This window comes from Arachis ipaensis, chromosome B5 (genome assembly GCF_059453495.1).
Source record: "Arachis ipaensis isolate K30076 ecotype BB chromosome B5, ASM5945349v1, whole genome shotgun sequence".
NCBI lineage: Eukaryota > Viridiplantae > Streptophyta > Magnoliopsida > Fabales > Fabaceae > Arachis > Arachis ipaensis.
Genome location: NC_142440.1, coordinates 99174559 through 99197250, shown reverse-complemented (window position 1 = coordinate 99197250; position 22692 = coordinate 99174559). Strand labels below are relative to the sequence as shown.

Below are 22692 nucleotides of genomic sequence, written 5' to 3'. Positions count from 1 at the left end.
AATTTTTCTGAGTGGAAAAATGTATCTTTTGCGAAAATTTTTATAAAAATGCGTACTAACCGGCACTTCAGCTGGTAGTACCGGCTCTAGTCTGACCGGTACCGCGTATTGAGAAAAATAAGATTTTGAAAATTGAATTTATTGTTTTGAAAGGATAAAAATAATTTAGAATTGAAAATTGGGCATTAATCTTAAAGGTTTTAGCCCAAAGTTTGGTCAAAAGGACCTAAAACACTAACGAGTTAGACCGGACCTAAGTTGGGTCCAAGCCCAACATATATATACATCTTTTAATGAGCTTTCAGCTCATTTTACCCTAAATTGAGAGAGGGGAGGTGCTGAGATGAGAGGAGAGGAGAAGAGGGAAGAACACTATTCACATTCATCTTGTTTCACTCATAACTTCTGAACCAGAGCTCCGATTGACGAGCCATTTGTGGCCACGCGAAGCTCTCGTCGAGCCCATCATTTCTAAATAAGGTTTGTGGGTAGCAACTCAAAACTTACACTCCAATTTCCTGCCCTAACATTTTTACATTTTTATGTTTGGTTTTTGAGTAGATTTTGTAATTTTGGTTGTTTAGGGATGATCTAGCATTGAAATATTGCTGGATTTTATCTTTAATATTATTGGATAAGATAAGTCTGTTCAAATTCTTGTGGTTTGATATTTTACTAGCCATAGTGTTGATTTTTTTGTATGTTATATGTGTATAGCTTGATAATTGGTGAGTTTTCACTACAAAAAAATCTGGTTAAAATGGCGGTTTTTTTGGGTATTTACGGCGGTTTGAACCGCCATTATTACCAGAAACGGCGGTTTTAAAAAACGACGTAATTCTGGGCGCCATTCTGGTTATTACGGCGGTTTTTAGAAAACCGCCACAATTTCCTGGGTTAAAACGGCGGTTTTTGGATAGGTTAAAACGGCGGTTCAAACTGCCGTTATTTCCAAATAAAACGGCATTTTTGGTTGGTTAAAACGGCGGTTTTGGTTGGTTAAAACGGCGGTTCAAACCGCCGTTATTTCCAGGGTTAAAATGGCGGTTTTGGTTGGTTAAAATGGCGGTTCAAACCGCCGTTATTTCTAGAAAAAAATGGCATTTTTGGTTGGTTAAAATGGCGGTTACGAACCGCCGTTTTTACCCTGACAAAACAGCGTTTTGGTTGGTTAAAACGACATTTTTAGTTAGTTAAAATGGCGTTTGAAACCGCCATTTTTACCGAATTAAAATGGCATTTTACATTGTTTAAAATGATAGTTACAAACTGCCATTTTTACTGAATAAAAGTGACATTTTTATCATTTACAAAGACAAATTTTAACAGTTATTTTTATCGAATTAAACAAATAATTTTTTATTAAATTTTTTCAATAACAAAAAATCAATATTCATAAACAAAATATTATATAACTCATAAACAATGTATAAACATAATATATTATTTTTTAGTATTAAAAATAAAAAGTAATAACCTCTATACAAATAAAGTATCTAACATAACATAATTTTTTAATTATAAATGTCTTAACATATAGCTCTTAATACATAAAATCTCAATCATAGTTTTTGGTGTACTTTGTCATGATAATCTTTGTCCTCACTCCAATCCTTCTTTTGTCTTGATTATTTGCTTCTAGAGTGCTTATTTTCATGCCCAATTTTTGCCTCCTAAAAGAAAATCATGTTCATTTTAATTATTTGCTTCTAGAGTGCTTATTTGCTTAAGGATGCCAAGCTCATTAGAGTAATACCCAATATTAACAATACAACACGATATGCAAAAAAGTTTATGGCAGGAGCAACTCCCTTAAACTGTCAATATCACTCTATCAATGAGATTTAAAGCTCAAACTTATGAAATTACTGATGCATTACCTGAATTTCTGTTCTCAAATAGCCATTAAAGCAACCACAGTGTATCCGAATTGGCGAAGAACAGCTCTAACTTTAACATACTACTGTCATGGAAATCTGTGACATGAATGCCTTGGCTCCCAACTTGCATGTAATGCCTATCTAAATTACTAGAAGATCTTCTATCATCAATACTTCATTGGAATAATGAACCAAGGAATGATTAAATGGACTTGCCAACATTTCATCAGAGGATTTTGAATCCAAAACAGCTTTATAGCCTTTGTATATTGGATCCTCAGACGATTTGTCCTCTCCAGAGGCTTCAATTTCTCCATGAAAGTATTCATTCACACAAGCTGCAACATATCTCAGCATGGTTAAGTGCTAATTATGGCAAATTATCAATTGATATATATATATATATATCACCTTCTAGTGAATTTTCTAGGCCTTCAAGCTTATAAACTGTTGAATTATGGAGATCTTCCCCTGACCAATTGGGAATATGAGCAAACTCATGAGGAGGCAAATGCCAAAGCCTATAGCAATGGTGTAGATTCTGTCATGTGAAATCTTCAATACATTGTCAATCCTATAGCTTGACACCGTAATCAAGTTGAAGGTCAAGAGGAATATGATTATGCCATAGTCATAGTTCTTCTTTATATAGGGAAAGAACCTTGTATAAGTAGCTACTGGCTCAAGGATAACAAAATAAACCTCAAAATTATTAGTCATCACAACCTTCTTGCTACTCGATTGTCACAACCATTATTAAAGTATATACCTATAAGAAAAACTGCAACCCCAATGAAAATAGCTTAAACCACCCTATTACATGCATTTGCAATATATCCAACAATAAATGCTAAAGACCCTGCTAACAGTGTCCCTAATCCTCTATTCAGCCCTTTGCATAAAATTGCTCCTGCACCCATCACAACACAACCAACATATTTATATATACAAATTAAATTTTAAAAAATGGGCGTTTATTTTAAATAAAATAAAAAGTAATATTTTATCATTTTTTATGAAGTGCAAAACTGTTATTCTAAAACACTTAATCATCACTCATTAATTATCCTTTTCAATTATATCTTCTTCCTTTTCTTTATTTATTTTAGAAGAATTACACTAATAGATAAAGTGGAGGCAAACCTCATTAACAAAAATATATAATTACATAAAATCATCACTCCTGTTCCATTTTGTTATATATATGAATAAGCTAAGATCTATATTATTAGAACATTGTAGTAATATATATATATATATATACCACATTTTGAGATAACTCCAATTTCATAGCCAGTGAAAAATCTTCCCAAGTCAAGTATGAAAGAGTCCTGCATTATATTATCAATAGTACAATAGTATAAGTGATATTTTTAACTTATAGATATGAATAATAATATTGTATTTCATTATATTTCTTTATTATTTCTCAAGATTATCAATTATTATATTCCATATTACAAACCTAGCAAGAAAAAACACTTGCCTTCTTATCAAGATCAGGAGGAAAAGGTACTTTGTAGATTCCTCATCAACTGACCCTTTCTGCACAGCAATGGAAAGGCCTAAAATTCCTTTTTAGGAAGAATTGATAGTATATACACATGCACGTGCACGCATACAAACAGTTCATATTGGTGTATCATTTAAACTAATATGGAGACTTTAACTTTACCTCGTCATGGACGTCTTTGTGACCATCATCACTTAAATCATCATTACTACCTACCTCTAGCTGATCATCGTCGTCTAACTCTTCATCACTATCATGCACTGAGAAATCTTCCTTGAGCTATAAAATACATAATGAAAAAAGGGGCAACAAAAAGATTAACGTCTTTAGTTTATACTCCAACTTTTTCATCACCAACAATAACGAGCCTTTAATTTTTTGCACTGAACAAGAAGATAAATTAAAAAGAATTGTTCAAATTTACCTCTTTCGCAGGACCTTCTGAGGTCGGTGAGCTACAGCAAGAGGATAAATATCTACTACCAGAATCATCAGCCCTCGACTCATCAACATTTCCAGCTCGACTAGTACCACCATCACTGGGCCAAGCAATGATCCCATAAAAACCAAACTGAAGATTTATCGGTTCTGCCTTACCAATCCGCAAGGGACCATACATTGGACTTCCAATTCCATTATCTGGTCCAAGGCCCCAAATAGGCTTCCCATTAGAGTCAACGCGATTAACAGGCCAAGCTTTTGCAACGCGATTAACAGGCCAAGATACTATATGTAGTTTCTTGCAAGATGAAGATAAATTACCAGCAGTGAAGACAATGTGGATTTGCCACAGCCACAAGTGCCACACAACAGCACTGTCACAGACTCCTTTCTTCCTCGCATCCTATAACCAAAAATAGAAGATATATGCAATTTTAGTGTTACATTTATCAATATGCTTATTTCTTCTAAACAAACTACAAAAAAAGAAAATTGGAAATGAGTCCATAAAATTTTATTGGCATTGAATAGAATCATAAACACTTCAGTCTCTAAAGATGTGCTATATGGTTAGTGGTATTGTAAAAATCTTGACCATGAAAAATCATCTCTAATTTGCCTGCATTGTAAATCAACATAGGCCCCAACAAGGTATGAAAAGAATGGCATACCTGCAGGCTAGCACCAAATCTGCTCTCTGATTGGGACTGAGATACTTGTACTCAGACATAGCATCACATACCATATCTAAAAATGTTTCTCTCTGAACAAAGCAATAACCGTGTAGCTACCTGGTTTGCTTTCCGACCAAGTCCCATGAGGAAGTTGTCAGGCTTTATATCTCTATGTAGAAAACCTTTGGAATGCACATATTCTATTCTAGTCATCTGCATCCCAACAAAATTAAGAAAGAGTCAATACCAAACGCGCTCTTAGCATCAGAACACATAACACACAACAAGATTTATAATGGTGATGCACATGACAATTTTCAGCAGAACTGTATAGCAGATAAAGAGTGCTAAAACAATTCATCTGTTTCATCAGGAAAAAAAATGAACGAAAATAAAACAGGGAAGTGGTTAATTTTCTGGCACAGTTGTTACCCTTATAACCAAAAAATAAAATAAAAGTTAAAGCAAAGCAAGGTCACCATTTGATCAGCCAACATCAATACTGTCTTCAATGAGAACTTCCTTCCACAATACACAAATGGATCCTCAAGACTAGGCCCAAGCAAATCCATCACGAGAACATTATCCTCCCTATCTACACCAGACCATCTTATGCTAGGAATGCCACCTACATATTAAGAAAATAAAATCTCAAAAGTCAAAAGTCAATTCTTTTGTTTTTCTTCCTCACTCAGAAAATAGCTTAATATTTCCCAAAAAAAAAAAGAAAAAAAATACTTCCTCCTTGAAGAATGTTGTAAAGCTTGGCCTCATAAAGCAATTAAGGATGCTTCATTTTAGTGTTCTCCTGCAACAACACCAAACCAAATCCCACCAAGAGAAAGTTAAGCAGCATGAAAATACAAAAATTGCAAAGCTTTAACCACCAGAATTGCAACAAACAACGATTAGCTCAAAGCAACAACCGTTTAAAAAAACACCATGCGCAACAATCAGATACGCAAACAAAGGTCTAGCAGCTAAAATGATTCAGAAAAATAAAACGATTGAGCTAATTAATTTTGGACAAATGATGCAGATTAATCTGTTTAATAGAACAGATTAGATCTCAAACTAAATAAAATTAGAAGCAAAAAAACAACAACACAATAGAAAATGCAGCAGTAACAAGCTAACAACAACATCACAAACGATCAATGAAAGTTAAAATACACAATAATAAAAACAGAACCAGTATTCTTTGTTTCTTCCTACTAGAGCATGAAGTAAATCTAAAAGAACGAAGAATTACCTATTAGAAGTGATAGAGATGGCAAAACCAAACAGTGGAAGGTAGCAACAACGGTGTTGCTTGCCATGGCGAGGAGATGAGCCAGATTGAAAACCAGATCGAAGAAGATAGCGACAACGGTGTTGCTTGCGATGGCGCAGAGATGAATGATGGCGATGAGATGAGCGGCGACAAATCTTCATATCGAAGCCAAATCATAGAAGATCACTGAAGGAGGAGAACGCGCCGCCAGAGGAGATCGTCGCTGGAGAGATCATTTCAGTTCACAGCACACAATTTCGTCGGAGGAGAACGCCAAGAAAATCGTCGCTGGAGCAGATCGTCGTCGGAGCAGTCGCTTGGTGCAGATCGTCGTCGAAGTAGAGCACAAATCGTCGTTTTTGGGTTTGACAATGGTGGCAACGCGCGTTAGGATTTTCCTTCTTGGGAGACATAGTCGATTTAAGATATTTGGGTTTTTCCAACCTGATGGGTTTTCCTTCGTTTAGGCCCTTTCTAATTTTAAGTTTTTAAAGATGTGCTCCGATAATGGCGGTTTTAACCGCCAAAATCACGGAATGCTGCCATTTTATGCTCATTAATTATGGCACCATCATAAAATGCCATATTACTCGAACATTATGGCGGTTTTAAAGAACCGCCATAATGTAAATGCCATTTTAAATTCTTTTTTTTGTAGTGTTTGGAAGTGGTGTTCACTACAAAAAAAGTGGATTAAAATGGCAATAGTTTTACGGCGGTTACACAAAACTGCCATTTTTTGTCCAATTTTGGCATTTTTAGTCTCTGCCAGAATTTTTGATATATTTGTGGCGCTTTAGTTTATTATGGAGGTTTATACCGCCACTATGATTTTTAGTTTCTCTTTTAATTGGATGATTAGTGTTGCTGCATATGAGAAATTGGGGGTAATGTAAATTGACTCGCGTTTCTGGGTTCCTCTTTCTTGCCGTTGTGGTGTTCTTCACTGCTATGCTCGCATCGCGTTCTGCTCTGCTCGTGTCATGTGCTTCTTCTCGCATCGTGTTCTGCTCTGCTCCGCCATGTTCGATCTTTGGTCCGCGCCATTCTGAAACATTCGCTTTGCTCCACCGTAGTGTCGTTCACATCTTCCTCTCAAGTCTCTCAGGTATGACAAAAATTTCTCTCAAATTTTACTTACTAGTGGTTTAATTTGGTTGAATTGTTGAAATAACAAAACTACTCCAACCGTGTTCAATTAGAAACCCTAGCCCCAACCACTTTAAATTTTGATTGATGTGCAATTTACTCTTTTCTCTTCGCGTTCCTTATCACTGCTCGTGATTTACTCTTCTCTATTCGATTTTCTCGTCATTGCCTGTGTTCCTCATTGTTGGCGTCTCCGTCATGTTCGTCGCTGCTTGCCTCGCCTCGCCGTTGGGTTGGTCCCTGCTCGCGTTGCCATGTGTTCATCGCTACTCGCATTTGAAGCTTCTGAATTTTTGTCTTCTCGCTTCCAATTTTCTTGTCGCCTTCCAATTTTTGGTACTTCTGATTTTTTTATTCAAAATCTAGTATTCATGATTATTGAGGGACATAATGATAGAGATCCATAAGAAGATAATGTCATTGAGGGACATAATAGATCTTTCTCTATGTAACAGCTCTGCTTCCTTACGTGAGGTGTGGTAAAAGCATAGCTTTTTTTGTTTTTTCCATAACCATTGATGGCACCTAAGGCCAGAGAAACCTCTAGAAAGAGGAAAGGGAAGACAAAAGCTTCCATCAAGGGTCTATAGCTCAGTGGTAGAACATTTGACTGCAAATCAAGAGATCCCTGAGATACCTCAGGGGATACATTTTCTTCCACACAATTATTGGAAGCAACTAAGGGTGGAACATCAAGAGAAATCCATCATCCTTCATGAAATCAGAGAAGATCTAAAAGCAATGAAGGAGGAGCAGCAAAGACAAGGAAGAGACATAGAAGAGCTCAAGGACATCACTAAGGTGGACTCATTCCTTGTTCTTACTTTCTCTGTTTTTCGTTTTCTATGTTATGTGCTTATCTATGTTTGTGTCTTCATTACATGATCATTAGTAGTTAGTAACTTTGTCTTAAAGATATGAATGTCCTATGAATCCATCACCTCTCTTAAATGAAAAATATTTTAATTCAAAAGAACAAGAAGTACATGAGTTTCGAATTTATCCTTGAACTTAGCCTAATTATATTGATGTGGTGACAATGCTTCTTGTTTTCTGAATGTATGCTTGAACAGTGCATATGTCTTTTGAAGTTGTTGTTTAAGAATGTTAAATATGTTGGCTCTTGAAAGAATGATGACTAGGAGACATGTTATTTGATAATCTGAAAAATCATAAAAATGATTCTTGAAGCAAGAAAAAGCAGCAAAAAACAAAGCTTGCAGAAAAAAAAAATAGGCGAAAAAAAAAATAGAAAGAAAAAGAAAAAGCAAGCAGAAAAAGCCAATAACCCTTAAAACCAAAAGGCAAGGGCAAATAAAAAGGATCCCAAGGCTTTGAGCATCAGTGGATAGGAGGGCCTAAAGGAATAAAATCCTGGTCTAAGCGGCTAAACCAAGCTGTCCCTATCCATGTGCTTGTGGCGTGTAGGTGTCAAGTGAAAACTTGAGACTGAGCGGTTAAAGTCAAGGTCCAAAGCAAAAGAAGAGTGTGCTTAAGAACCCTGGACACCTCTAATTGGGGACTTTAGCAAAGCTGAGTCACAATCTGAAAAGGTTCACCCAATTATGTGTCTGTGGCATTTATGTATCCGGTGGTAATACTGGAAAACAAAGTGCTTAGGGCCACGGCCAAGACTCATAAAATAGCAGTGTTCAAGAATCATCATACTGAACTAGGAGAATCAATAACACTATCTGAACTCTGAGTTCCTATAGATGCCAATCATTCTGAACCTCAATGGATAAAGTGAGATGCCAAAACTATTCAAGAGGCAAAAAGCTATAAGTCCCGCTCATATGATTGAAGCTATGTTTCATTGATAGTTTGGAATTTATAGTATATTCTATTCTTTTTATCCTATTTTGATTTTCAGTTGCTTGGGGACAAGCAACAATTTAAGTTTGGTGTTGTGATGAGCGGATAATTTATACGCTTTTTGACATTGTTTTTAGAATGTTTTTAGTAGGATCTAGTTACTTTTAGGGATGTTTTCATTAGTTTTTATGATAAATTCACATTTCTGGACTTTACTAGGAGTTTGTGTGTTTTTCTATGATTTCAGGTATTTTCTGGCTGAAATTGAGGGACTTGAGCAGAAATCAGATTCAGAGGTTGAAAAAGGACTGCTGATGCTGTTGGATTCTGACCTCCCTGCACTCAAAGTGGATTTTCTGGAGCTACAGAACTCGAAATGGCGCGCTTCCAATTGCATTGGAAAGTAGACATCCAGAGCTTTCCAACAATATATAATAGTCCATACTTTGGCCAAGAATTGACGACGTAAACTGGCGTTCAACGCCAGCCTTCTGCCCAAATCTGGCGTCCAGCGCCAGAAAGGAATCCAAAACCAGAGTTGAACGCCCAAACTGGCACAGAAACTGGCGTTCAACTCCACAAATGACCTCTGCACGTGCTACACTTAAGCTCAGCCCAAACACACACCAAGTGGGCCCCGGAAGTGGATTTATGCATCAATTACTTACTCATGTAAACCCTAGTAGCTAGTTTATTATAAATAGGACCTTTTACTATTGTATTAGGCATCTTTGGACGTCTAGTTCTTAGATCAGAGGGGCTGGCCATCTCGGCCATGCCTGGACCTTCACTTATGTATTTTCATACGGTAGAGTTTCTACACTCCATAGATTAAGGTGTGGAGCTCTGCTGTTCCTCAAAGATTAATGCAAGTACTACTGTTTTCTATTCAATTCTTCTTATTTCGCTTCTAAGATATCCATTCGCACCCAAGAACGTGATGAAGGTGATGATTATGTGTGACGCTCATCATCCTTCTCCCTTATGAACGCGTGCCTGACAAACACTTCTGTTCTACATGAATTAAGCTAGAATGAATATCTCTTAGATCTCCTAACCAGAATCTTCGTGGCGTAAGCTAGAATGATGGCAGCATTCAAGAGAATCCGGAAGGTCTAAACCTTGTCTGTGTTATTCTGAGTAGGATTCAATGATTGAATGACTGTGACGAGCTTCAAACTCGCAATTGTTGGGCGTTAGTGACAGACGCAAAAGGAGGGTGAATCCTATTCCAGCATGATCGAGAACCGACAGATGAATAGCCGTGCCGTGACAGGGTGCGTGAGCATATGATTCACTGAGAGGAGGGGATGTAGCCACTGACAACGGTGATGCCCTTGCATACAGCCAGCCATGGAAAGGAGTAAGACTGATTGGATGAAGATAGCAGGAAAGCAGAGGTTCAGAGGAACGAAAAGCATCACCATTCGCTTATCTGAAATCCCTGCCAATGAATCTACATAAGTATATCTATCCCTTTTATTGTTTATTTTAATCTAATAAAATATCATGTTTAAATCCGCCTGACTGAGATTTACAAGGTGACCATAGCTTGCTTCAAGCCAACAATCTCTGTGGGATCGACCCTTACTCACGTAAGGTTTATTACTTGGACGACCCAGTACACTTGCTGGTTAGTTGAACGGAGTTGTGTCCACACATAGTAAAGAGCCATAATAATGATTCCATACAATAACAAAGAGTACTACATTAATGTGATCACAATTTCGTCCACCATGGGGCCCAATCCAAACCAACTTTGGCGCCAAACACACTTAAAAAAACCAAGGATTAAAGGGGAGAGGCATGATTCACATCTTGGATCATTAGGAAGTTTAGATCTAGTTTTAGAGTTAGTTTTAAAGAGAGAAGCTCTCACTTCTCTCTAGGATTAGGATTAAGTTTAGGTCAATAAGCTTGGATTTAGGGTCATACTCATCATCAATCAACCATAATCATGCCTCGTTTATCATATTCATCCAATTTCATAATTCAAACTCAGTTTTCATCATTCTTCTTCCTTATCTCTTTCCCAGAGCAAGTGGACAACGCCACTGCCTCTTATACGGGGTCACATATCTCATTCATTTACATATTCCTCGAGCTAACTTCAAAACCAAATCATTTAAACTCAAACATAATTCATTCTTTTCTTAAATAAATCAAAATCAAATAAAAAATTCTTTCAATCCAAATTAACCAAAATAAAACATCTCAAAATTCTTCTATAAATTTTGACAGCACCTCCCCTAAAACTCAAACTTCTGCCACCCTTCAAGGGTCCCAACCATCAAACCAAACACCTCTTAGTCATTCAGATCATTTCTAGTATTAAATTATTTCAAAATCAAACCAATTCCAATATTAAATCTTTTTCCAAAACTAACCAACTCCAATAACAAGCCGTTTATAAAATCGAATCATACATCTCTCAACCAATCTATTCAATTCAATTTCATAAACTCACCATCAATTCTCAACACATCAACAATCACATTTATTTTATACTCATCAAAGTCACAATCCAACACATAGAAATTCATTTATCCTTTAAATACACATCGTAAACTATATACATAATCCATCAATAATTCATTAAGTTCATTCATATCTTATGGTCTTCTAGCCTAAGTTTTCACGTTACATTATATTTTATCTACGAGAAACCAAAATTATATTTTGGCAGATTTCTCCCTAAGCTCGGAACACCTCAAAAACCTCTCCTTTCACAAGCTCCAAGCTTCTAAACATCAATTTCTCAAGCTTAATCACCCGGATTTCGTTCCAAACCGCACAATTGAACTCCAAATCAACAAGAACACAATATAATTTCACACAATATCACTATAATTAACATTGAGCTCACTAAATCACCAATTCACAAGGGTTATGGTTGTCTTACCGCTACCGACGAGTCAAATGGACAAAACCCGGTGATTATCCACCGCTAGAGTTTACCTAAATCATCAAAATCATATAATTCTTCAATACCCAAATCTCCAATTTTCGAAACTGAATAGAGAAGATATGGGTGAGAAAACTCAAAGTTCTTACCAAATTGTTTGGTGTGTTTTGTAGAGAATTTCGAGAGAACGCATGGCCGCTGACGCTCATCAATTGGAGCTCCGGATTGAAAGTTAGAAGGATTTGAAAGTTGAAGTGAATTTGGAACTTAAGGTTCGTTCCTTTAACACCCCCCCTTCAACATGATTTCATTTATTTGAGGAGGAAAAGGCTGTGTGTTGGCGTTTTATATATGGGCCTTGGGTCCAAGATGGGTCCGATTCGATTGGTTCGGTCCATTAGCCCGATTTTGGACTAAAAAATTAGTGTCAAAATTTATATTTTAATTATTTCTATTTTATTAAACTATAACATTTAATTTTCTAATTTTGTTGATTAATAATTAATTTATTAGTTAATTATTTACTAATTACCTGGGGTTTACAAAATTCCGTTGCTACTAATATCCATATACCTAACACATCATTGACAATTGATCATAGCGCAAATACAATAAAAAAATTTTAAACCCTGGCACCCTAACACTATCATCTATCATAATCAACCCACATCTCCGAGTGATTTATTAATAAAATATAACAAAAAACAATGATCAACAAACTTCAACCAACAAAAGATATCAAAATAGAGCACGGAGGGTTGAGAGTAATGGTTTTGTTATTGACCTGTTCTTACACAAATGGTTGTTCGCATATTCTTCATCTTCACTAGGTGCAAACAATGTGAATAGCTTCTAACTTGACCTAAATGATGAAAATGGGATTCAGTTTCAAAGCGTATACGAGAGGAGTAAGAAGAAGGGTCAATTGAAGTTTCTGTGATGAATGGACAGTGAATTGGGGTTTAACATCCTTGTAGTGTCACAAGGTGTCATTTTGCACATGTTTAGACGCAAACAGTAAAACGACGTCGTCTAATCGGTACTAGGTATCAATTAAATGTGACACATCATCTTTTCAGTGACTGAAGTTGACCGAAGGGCCAATTTGAGTCACGCCTCAAAGTTTAGTTGTATAATTTGGGTCAAATAAAAATTCAAGGGTTAAATTGAATCGGGGTCAAATTTCAAGAGTCATTTTGAGTATTTACTCGATAAAAGTAAAAGCTGAAATTATGTGAAGAGTGAAGTTCGAATATGGGTATTTAATATAGGTGGATACTACAATGAAGATGACAAAAATATCTTCTCATGAAGATGCTTTGGTTAAAAGTGTGGTTTATTTATTTAGCCACATTTTAAACAAAAACAACACTTTTATAAATATCAAAATCTAATCATACAATCTAGCATCCAAGGATAAAAAAGAAATATATTCACATGAAGACAATTATAAAATCTTCATTGTAGTATCTACCTTTAATATATAGGTGGTTGTCTACATATGTCAGAAGTAATCAAGTTGGGTTGGTTTAGTAATTTAGTAGTTAGTTTACTAGTTTGCTTAAGTAAATATTAGGGGTTCAAATTCTGCCTTGTACATGTAACAATTTATTAGCCAACAATAAACTCTTAAATGAAATTCTGATCCAGGATGGATTAGTTCTGTATTTAATATTTGTTTTATCTAAGTTTTAACTAATGAATGCAGTTAAAATATTGTTTTCTTTCTTAGAAAAAGAAATTAGAATATAAAATATTTAACGAAAAGGAAAGTTGTACCATGATGTTGGAAAAAATTAATATTAATAGACCCTAATAACTAAATTTAATTACACCCCGACGATAATATATATCTTGAACCAAAAAAACCTGGATGACGAATTTTTTTTGGCTTCATTAACTTTCTGTTTTTTTTCTCCCTACTATTCTTTTCCAATTCCATTTGTATGTGACGGCTGAGGATATATAATAAAATAAAGAAAAATATGATAGATATTATTTTTGTGCATATTTTAAAATATTTTTTATAAAAATGATTAGTAAAAGATAAAAAATAAAAAAATTTATTTCATGAAATATACATAAAAAATATACACAAAAATAATATAAATTTTATCGATTAATATAAAATTATCCCAAATGAGAATGTGGGAATATGGTTATTCCTGAATGCACTCGTGTGGGTTTGTGTAGAAATAGTCCTCTAACTTGGGTTTGCCTGGGACCACAGATCTTGAAGTGGGGCCCCCAACGCGGTCTGCGTGTGCTTCCTTCACTGAATTGGAGAACTCGTTCCACCCTATTGTTCCATTCTTGTACAGGTCTATCAGCTCAACCAGAGCTTTTTTGTCTAAAAGAATTGTTTTCTTGTACCCCAAATACCTGAAATTAGTATAATAATTAATATCTAACAAGGTTACCAGATCCGCGACATTAGGAAAATAATATTTAAAATTATTTTATATAATATAATATTTATAATTTTATATATATAATATTTATAATTATATATTTATATATTTAAAATCCATAATTATTCTAGTAATAATTAAATAAATATTAAATAAAATAATTTTAAATTATTTGAAATAATTTTTTATTATTTTTTAAAATATTATTGTTATAAAACATAGGATCGATTATTAAATTCGTATAATAGATATTTAAATATTTTGAGTTTCAACTGAAATTAAATTGAGGTTAAATTAATATAATAAAATATTATATATATTTATATATTAAAAAATTGTATAATTTAATTTTTTTAGTGTGTGTAAAATCAGTTAAATAATCAATTTTTTTATTAAATCGGTTAGTTTGATCGATCTGATTTTTAGAATATTAATATTTTTTGAGTAATATATATTTCTCTTGTATATTTTTTATTTTATATTAAAAATTGTTAATAAAATTTAAAAAAATATATATTTATCTTTCCTATCATAAAAAAATATATAAAAAAATAGTGCAACTATTATTTCTCTTTTGTTTATGCCAAAACTATAAGTTTATTAACTATATATATATAATGCGAAAATATGAAAAATTAATTTTTAATGAATTAACATTATAGTCAATTTGTGTTTAGACTTTTAACTTAGGATTAGTGCTTTGGTTTATAATTTTTAGAATTTAGGATTAAATATTTATGATTTAAAATAAATAAAATAATTTTAAAAAATTAGTTGATGTTGATTGAAAAAAATTAATTATTTAAAATTACTTATATAAAATTAGTAGAATTTCAATGTTATCGCTGCTGCTTTATGCTGTCAGTATCCACGCCGGTTACCTATACTTTTTACCTCGTTTACTTAAATATTTTGGATGTTTTGTTATTGATTAATGTCATGTCTAAAGTGTACAAATAATGCTTGAGAAATAAAAATGCACCTTCTGTGTCCTTCAACGAGTTTTGCCATGTTGCCTCTGTATGATGGAACAAATATATCACTTTCTATTGACACATAGTAGTCCAATGCAGCCATTCGGTTTGAATGGTTCCGGAAAGGGTCAAGTTCCGAGGCTTCCAATAATGTCTCCTTCTTCACCTATTATTCAGGTTGAGCAATATAGAGATAACATGGTAAGTCATTTATCATTTTTAATTACTAGAGTAAACACTTAATTTGATCATGAACCATTTTTCCAAAAATAATTTGGTTCTCTAATCAAATTAAATCATAATTCGATTCCCAATTATAAATAAGAGCAATGATATATGGCCAATAAAATTTTAAATTTTAATAATATAAAAATAAAATATTAACTTCAGAATAATATTATACGTCTAAATTTTTTTATGAACTAAATTCAACTAAATTGGTTTAACATCAATAAAAATTAGTTATGGATAGTATTATTTTAAATTTTATTATTTAACTTGGTTAAACTTAGTTCATAAAAAAATTTAAATGTATAACATTACTTTTAACTTAAAGTGTTGTCTAATATTAATAGAAAGTATTGATTCTCTAATATTTTTTTATAAACTAAGATAGATTCATTTTTTAAAGAAAAAATAAAAAAAATTAATTTTTAGTTAATCAACATTAACTAACCTTAGAATTTAGATTTATATTTTAAAATTTAGAATTAAAATTTATAATTTTTTAGAATCTAAAAATAAAAATAAAAAAAAATTTTAAAAAATTAACTGATATTTGTTGAAAAGAATTGGTTCATAACATTTTTTTTTATATATTCCACTTCAAAGAATAAATCAGATCTAATATTTTCCAAAACTAAAGAGTACGTCCAAATTGTTATTAGAGCAAAGCCCAAATTGGATATTCACTGCTCTTTTTTTTTTCTTTTCTTTTCTTTTTTGCATTTAGAACAGTTGTAGAAAGGCAATAGTAAGAATTGAAGTTTTTAATTGAAGAGATTTTTGAGTTTGCTAACCAAATTTGGGAAGGAGTCGTGGAGCATTTCCATTCTTTTCTCATATTTGTATATATCACCAGCAGCAATATAAACTTGAATGTTGCGATCAATGCCCAATGCACGAAGTGTTAGAGCTGTTTCCTCAGGAGTAAGAGGGCACAGGCCATCTAACCTTTTCTTCTCTGAATCTATCTCCTTCTCTTTCCACCATGGATAAGCATACCTAGATGATTTTCAAAAGGCAACCAATTATTTCAATGTATATTTTTTTCTTTTTTGATAACTTGACTAACTCAAACACTCACCAACAGAAAACTCCCCAAAACTATCACCCCATATTTGGTTGTACCGTTACCGGAAAAATGCCATGTATAAAAGAATAGTAGTAGTAGTAGTTGTCACCAAAGAAAAAAAGGGAAAAAAAGAAAAAGAAAAAAGATGAATAACGGTAGTACAAAAAGTTTGAGTACTGTTTAAATTTATGTTTAGTGTACATGAAGGAAATCTATGATAGTGCATGTATAATTAGAGAATTAATTTTTTTAGATTAATATTAGTGATTTTTTAAAATTATTTTTTATTTTAAATTTTAAATCTTAAATTTTAAACTCTGAATCTTATATTCTAAATTTTTAATTTTTAATTTTAAACCTCAAATATTAAAAAAGTTGAAGGGTAAAAAGTTATAATAAAAAAACAATTGGTTGATATTGACTAATTTAAAAATTGGTTTCTTGTGCTTATTCGTATAGTTAATTGTCTTCTTAACAAAATTATATATTAAAAATATTTATTAGAGATATAATTATTTATATATTTATATATATTAATTTAAAATTTTAGAGTATATAATTTTATAATATGATATTAAAACTTTCATAACTACAAGCAATAAATATATAGTTTAATCTATGCTATCTCCAAAAAGAAATTTAATATAAAATCAAAAAACAAAAAAATTATCCATATGTCGTACTTCAAACTTAATTAATTAAATAATTGTATAAAAAAAATGTGTTAACATATAATCATTTATGTGTCTGCGCATTGTATTAATTATTGAGCCAAGTGGCTTATTAATGGTAATGCTAAGACACACAAAAATATTACAGTATTTCATAATTAAAACAATATTTATCAGTCATAATTAATATAATAAACATAATCTTCAATATGTTGAACATTTCTTTTCATTCACCATTGGATATATAGATGTTAACTTTGATCCACGTGTATATATATATATATATATATATATATATATATATCATTTTTTCAATTGAAGTATTTCATAATGTAAAGGTGCTATGGCAATAGTATGAATTTAGATTTTCTAAAATTTAAATTTTATTTTAGAGAGTAAAATGTGATTTTTCATTATTAATTTTATAGGTGGGACTAATAATAAATATGAAAGAAAAACTATTTAAGAGTAAAAGATCACATTTTACTTTCTAAAATAAAATTTAAATTTTGGAGGATGCAAATCCCAATAGCATAACCGTAGAATCAAAATTTATCTTCGTCTGGTAAGAGGCGAAGGATAATAAATGTTATTCAAATTAATTATAAATTTATTTCATCTCCTAAACGTTAAGTACCTAATTAAGTAGCTTTTGTCTTTTTCATATAGTCCACTCCTAATTAAATACCATTTTATTTAGTTTAACACCTATATAATATTTAATAATTAGCACCGACGAATTAATTAATCATGTTGACGAATACCTCATTTTGGTTAGTTCATCAATCTCTTCGTGAGTGCAACCCTCATTGCAACCGGAGAAAGCAATCATATCCATTTCATATCGAAGATGAAGTGACAAGAAAGGGCCTCGGGACCTAAGAATGTCAACGATCTTCTTTGCTAATTTCTCAATTGGGGGAGTAAATCTCAACGCATCGTAGTTTGCACGGCATCTTAGTTTCTGAACTTCGTCTGGAATTCCATTGTTTGCAAGCCTTGCATCTGATTTTGTGAAGTGTACCACCTCATATGTTTTCATCCGAGGAATAATCTGTGTGTATTATTCAATAAAAAAAAAAAAGAAAAATATCGAATTTGACGTCAATTTATATAAAATTTTTGTTAGAGATTAAATAAATTATCAATATATCTCTTTTTATCGACTTAAACTTTTAGAAAGAAAAAATAGTTTTATGATACGATATTAAAGTTTTTATTATCTGAAGATCTAAAATTTGATCATAATTATTATCTTAAAAAAATAACATAAAATAAATTTTAAAAAAATTGAGATAAAAATTTATGTAAATTTAAAAAAATTTCTTATATGACAAGATATTTTAGAAATATAATTATTCATAAATCTTCTTTTATTAAATTAAACGATTTTAGAAAAATAGTTTTACGATAATTTTAAAATAAAATATCAAAATTATTCACGAGTTTACACGGAAAAAAAAATACACGAGAGATTATGTCAAAGATTTATGCATGAAACAACAAAAGCTCATTTACTGTATATATGATTAAAAAAAAAAGCCTATTTTATTGTATTTAAAAGACCTAGTTTATTTTTGGTATGTAATTTGTTTTCCAAATAAAAAAAATTTGAGTATTTCAAATATATGAACATTTTCATAAATAATTATGATATTCAGTATGAAGTATCAAAATTATTCATAAAGGATCATGAAATGTACAAGATATTCATTATACTTTATACATGACCGATATTGTTACATACATGCTGTATAACATTATTGTAGGTTTATGCATTAAGGTTACATACCACTTCATAGTAATATGTCATATTAGACCAACTAATGGGTGGCATGGAATAGAGGGACTGTGATTCCACTTTGTGCTTCTGTTCAGGAGGCAGTTCTCTCAATATCCGAACTTCATCTCTCAAAGAATCGATGAAATAATCAACATCGAATATATCTGCAAATTGGCTGCATACCGTGACAATTGGACAACAAATTGAGAGCATATTTTCATTCTGGAACCAATATAACTAAATAGCCAACAAGAGATTTTCTCTAGAGAATTTTGTAAAATAACACAAAATTACTAAACATTTTGCGGCGGTTTAAAACGCTGCTATCCAGCCTCAAAATTGTTGCTGTTCGCTACTTGTATAATATTGCAGATACTATTATTTCAATAAAAAATACTATTTATATACTAAAATTAACCACTAAAATCAGACGTTAATGTATTTGTGTATAAATATATGTGTAGTTTAATTTATTTTTAAAATATATTTATAGTAGTTAATTTTAGTGGTTAATTTTAATGTATATGTAGCGTTACTCTATTTCAATATATAGTATTTTTAAAAAAAAAAAACAGATATCTATGCATTTTTTGTGTTTATTATTATCAAAATAATTTTCATAAAAAATTATCAAGTGTTTATATGTCCCTTTCAGTGAAAATAATGAGAGAACTAACACAAGCTTATGCATCTCTGACATTTTACATTTTCAACACTTATTATTATTTTATCCCAATGCACATCGGTAATAAATTCTCAAAATAATTAAATAACATCAGGCTAAGTTCTTACTGGTTTTCTCAATCTAAATTTTTATTTTAAAAATTTTATTAGGAAATTAAAATATTAAAAAATAGTCAATTTGATTATGTTCCAATTAAATTTAATGTTTTTAATTTTTTTCACAAAATTTTAAAATAAAAATTTAAAATAAAATTAAATATATAATTTGCACTTAGATAGTCCAACAACATTAAATTATATAGATTTTAGTATCATATTAAAATAAAAAATTAAATAGATCTAATTTAATTTCAAAAATTAATTTATAAAATAAGAAACATCTCATACTCATAAATATCAAGAGATATTATTTTTGAACGACGTGAAATTTGTAATAAAAATAATCAGAAAGATCCAATTATGGTCACCTTCATCAGTTCTAGTTGTTCTCCCTGAAAAGTTAATAGGGGAAAACCTAGCCGGTTCCACTCACCTATAGTCATTCCAAAAGGAGGTATTATCCAATTCAGGAACAATTAGTGTCACATTCATATATCTTGCAATGGCCACCATATCACATATCTGCGGTAAAATTGAAAGGAAAACAAAAAAGAAAATTAAAATTAAAGAAAAAAATTATATAGGAAAATATATTAGTTATGTATATGGAAAGTCTAAATTTGGAGGCTTCGGTTATAAATATATATTATAGGATTAATGGGTTAAATATGCATACTCCTGCTCGCATTTGATTCAATCCTCCATTTGAAGAAACCATTAGATACCCATTATTCTCATAAGTCCCTGCATGAAAAAGAAAAAACAAAAAGAAGAGAGAAAAAAAATGCAAGAAATTTCGTTTAGCAAGTCTCCTTTAATGACACATGGGCCTGATTGGAAAAGCATGATATACACAACCCATATTCATGTGATGTTATTAATGCATTTGATTGAAATTTGCATATTGCTTATTGTTGGTTAAATTTTAGATAGGTGCTTGGGTGCAACTACAAGGACATCTATTAATGTGATTTATTTTTCAGAGATTATGGCCAAAATGTTTGAGATTTATTTCCAATTTTTTCTTATTGAGATTATGAGCTGTACTTATAATAATAGAAAGAAAAATTAAATAAAAACTATTATGTCGAAGTCTTAATTATTTTTAAGTCCTGATTAATTCTTAATTATTTATTTTTCATTCTTATCATGTGAATATGTCGTCATTTATCAGCTTAAGTATTCATGTCATAGTATTAAAGATTCAAAGTCTAAAGTTTTATTTTTATTAGATTCCACAAAAAGATTTATCATAAAACCAATAAAAAATGTATATATAAAATTTACTCAAATCCAAATACTTATATTGTTGATAGTATATAAATATACTTTTCAATTATCGTACTATATATTAGATATATCAATAAAGACTATCTATTAATATCACTTTTATAAAAGGTATAAAATATCATATAGTTATAAAACAGTTGGTAGATATATATAAACGCGGATGAACGCAAAGCTTTAAATCAAAATAATATATGTGATTCTTATAATTATCAATATATTACATCTATGTATTATTAGAAAAACGTATAAAAATGATTTACGCTAATTGTGTTTGAGAATACTGAATATCATTTTTACAAAATGTGATCTCCGCCATTTTATAACTTCTGAAAAATCTTGAGAGTGAAAAAAAAATCAGCCATATATTATTTAACTTATTTTTAATATATATTTTACTTTTAATCGTATGTTCTATATTTATAACTATTTTGATAATTTATTTTTAGTGTACAATTAACATGATATATATATATATATATATAAAGGATACGTACTTTGTGGGGGGAGTGAGGCGACGGTGGTGACCGAGGAGCGAGTCTTAAAGGACGTTGGTGTAACCATGTCTCCAATGATGTCCTTGAATTGCACCAAGATGGTCCAAAGAAGAACCAAATACGCAATTCTAAGCACCCAAACCTTCCATGAAGATTTCTTTCTTGCAACCATAAGGAGGAACCTGAATTTCTCACTACCATTATATCCATCATGCAACAAACTCTTGAATTTCTCAGCCTTCAACACCCCTCCGTTCACCAAGCTCTTGAAAATCTCTGCCTTAATAACCGCAACGTATTTCATCTTTCCGTATGGCTTCTCCTTCGTGCCGTCGTCCTCTAGCTCCGGTTGATCCTCATAAATGACCTTGCTAAACATCATTTTGAATTATTTATTGTTGTTCATATAAATAATAATAATAACCAAATGAAACTGGATAAATTCAAAATGTGTATATAAACAAAAACAGAACTATTGTTATAATTATTCTCCTCAAGAAGGAGAGGGTGGGATTATTTTTGTTTTAGGAAGTGGTAATTAAGAAGGAGCAGAGAAGAAATCAGAACACGGAAGAACAAGTTCAAGCTAAGGAATGGAAGAAGTAAGAGAGTATTTAAAGAAAATTTTTAGGCCGCTTTGTTATTTATTTATGTTTTTGAAAATGCATATTGCAAATGCTCCTATTATGGTATACAGAAAGGTGCACAATCACCTACATATACATATTGAGAATGTACATAACACGCATATTAAGTAAAAAAAAAAAAAAAAAAGTAAAGTGACAATTTTGTTCTAAAAAATTGATTTTGTACTAATTAACCCTTAAAAAAAATATTATTTAGATTTTTCACAATAGCAAATAGCAAATAGTAAATATATATGTTCTTCTGTTAATAGTAGTACGAAATAAAATAAAATGAAATTGTCCATAGATTTTGTTGTCTATAATAGTGCGTGTTCTGTTGTTGTCGCATATAAGTATAAAAATGATGTAATTTTTTATAGTGAAATATTTATTATTTTTTAAGTTTTTATATAACTTTTATTAATTGTTCTCTATTGACTATAAATACTACTAAAACAGGTGAAGTTTCACTCTAAAAATTGTTATTTATGTGACAATCTTTCATAAATAAATACATCACAGTAATTAACGGTGCATATAAATATCATCATTAAATTTTATATGATGAATTAATAGAAGGATATAACGTATCTATTGTTTACTATCGTGAAGTTTAAAATTAATACTTTTTTCTTTAAAGACTAATTAGTTCGAACGAAGTCAAAATTTGTAAGAACCTAATTATAATTTTACTAAAAAAAAATTAAAAAAAAAAC

The 22692-nt window shown here is 31.3% G+C and overlaps 2 protein-coding genes across 2 annotated transcripts; both read right to left on the bottom strand.

The window, feature by feature from the left end:
* Nucleotides 1-3108: 3108 nt before the first annotated feature.
* On the bottom strand, nt 3109-4012 carry LOC107639890 (P-loop NTPase domain-containing protein LPA1 homolog 1-like). The gene is made up of 4 exons (XM_088487550.1): nt 3818-4012; nt 3556-3672; nt 3367-3425; nt 3109-3211 (listed from the first exon to the last, which is right to left on the bottom strand). Exons 1-4 carry the CDS (start codon nt 4010-4012, stop codon nt 3109-3111), a joined length of 474 nt encoding a protein of 157 aa, XP_088343676.1.
* A 9624-nt stretch (nt 4013-13636) lies between these two features.
* Nucleotides 13637-22006, bottom strand: LOC107643731 (rhamnogalacturonan I rhamnosyltransferase 1-like). Its single transcript, XM_088486160.1, has 8 exons — nt 21351-22006; nt 20243-20310; nt 20000-20088; nt 18793-18958; nt 17765-18054; nt 16055-16259; nt 15044-15201; nt 13637-14032 (listed from the first exon to the last, which is right to left on the bottom strand). The coding sequence occupies exons 1-8, from the start codon at nt 21730-21732 to the stop codon at nt 13810-13812; spliced, it is 1581 nt and encodes a 526-aa protein (XP_088342286.1). The 5' UTR covers nt 21733-22006; the 3' UTR covers nt 13637-13809.
* Nucleotides 22007-22692: the final 686 nt, after the last annotated feature.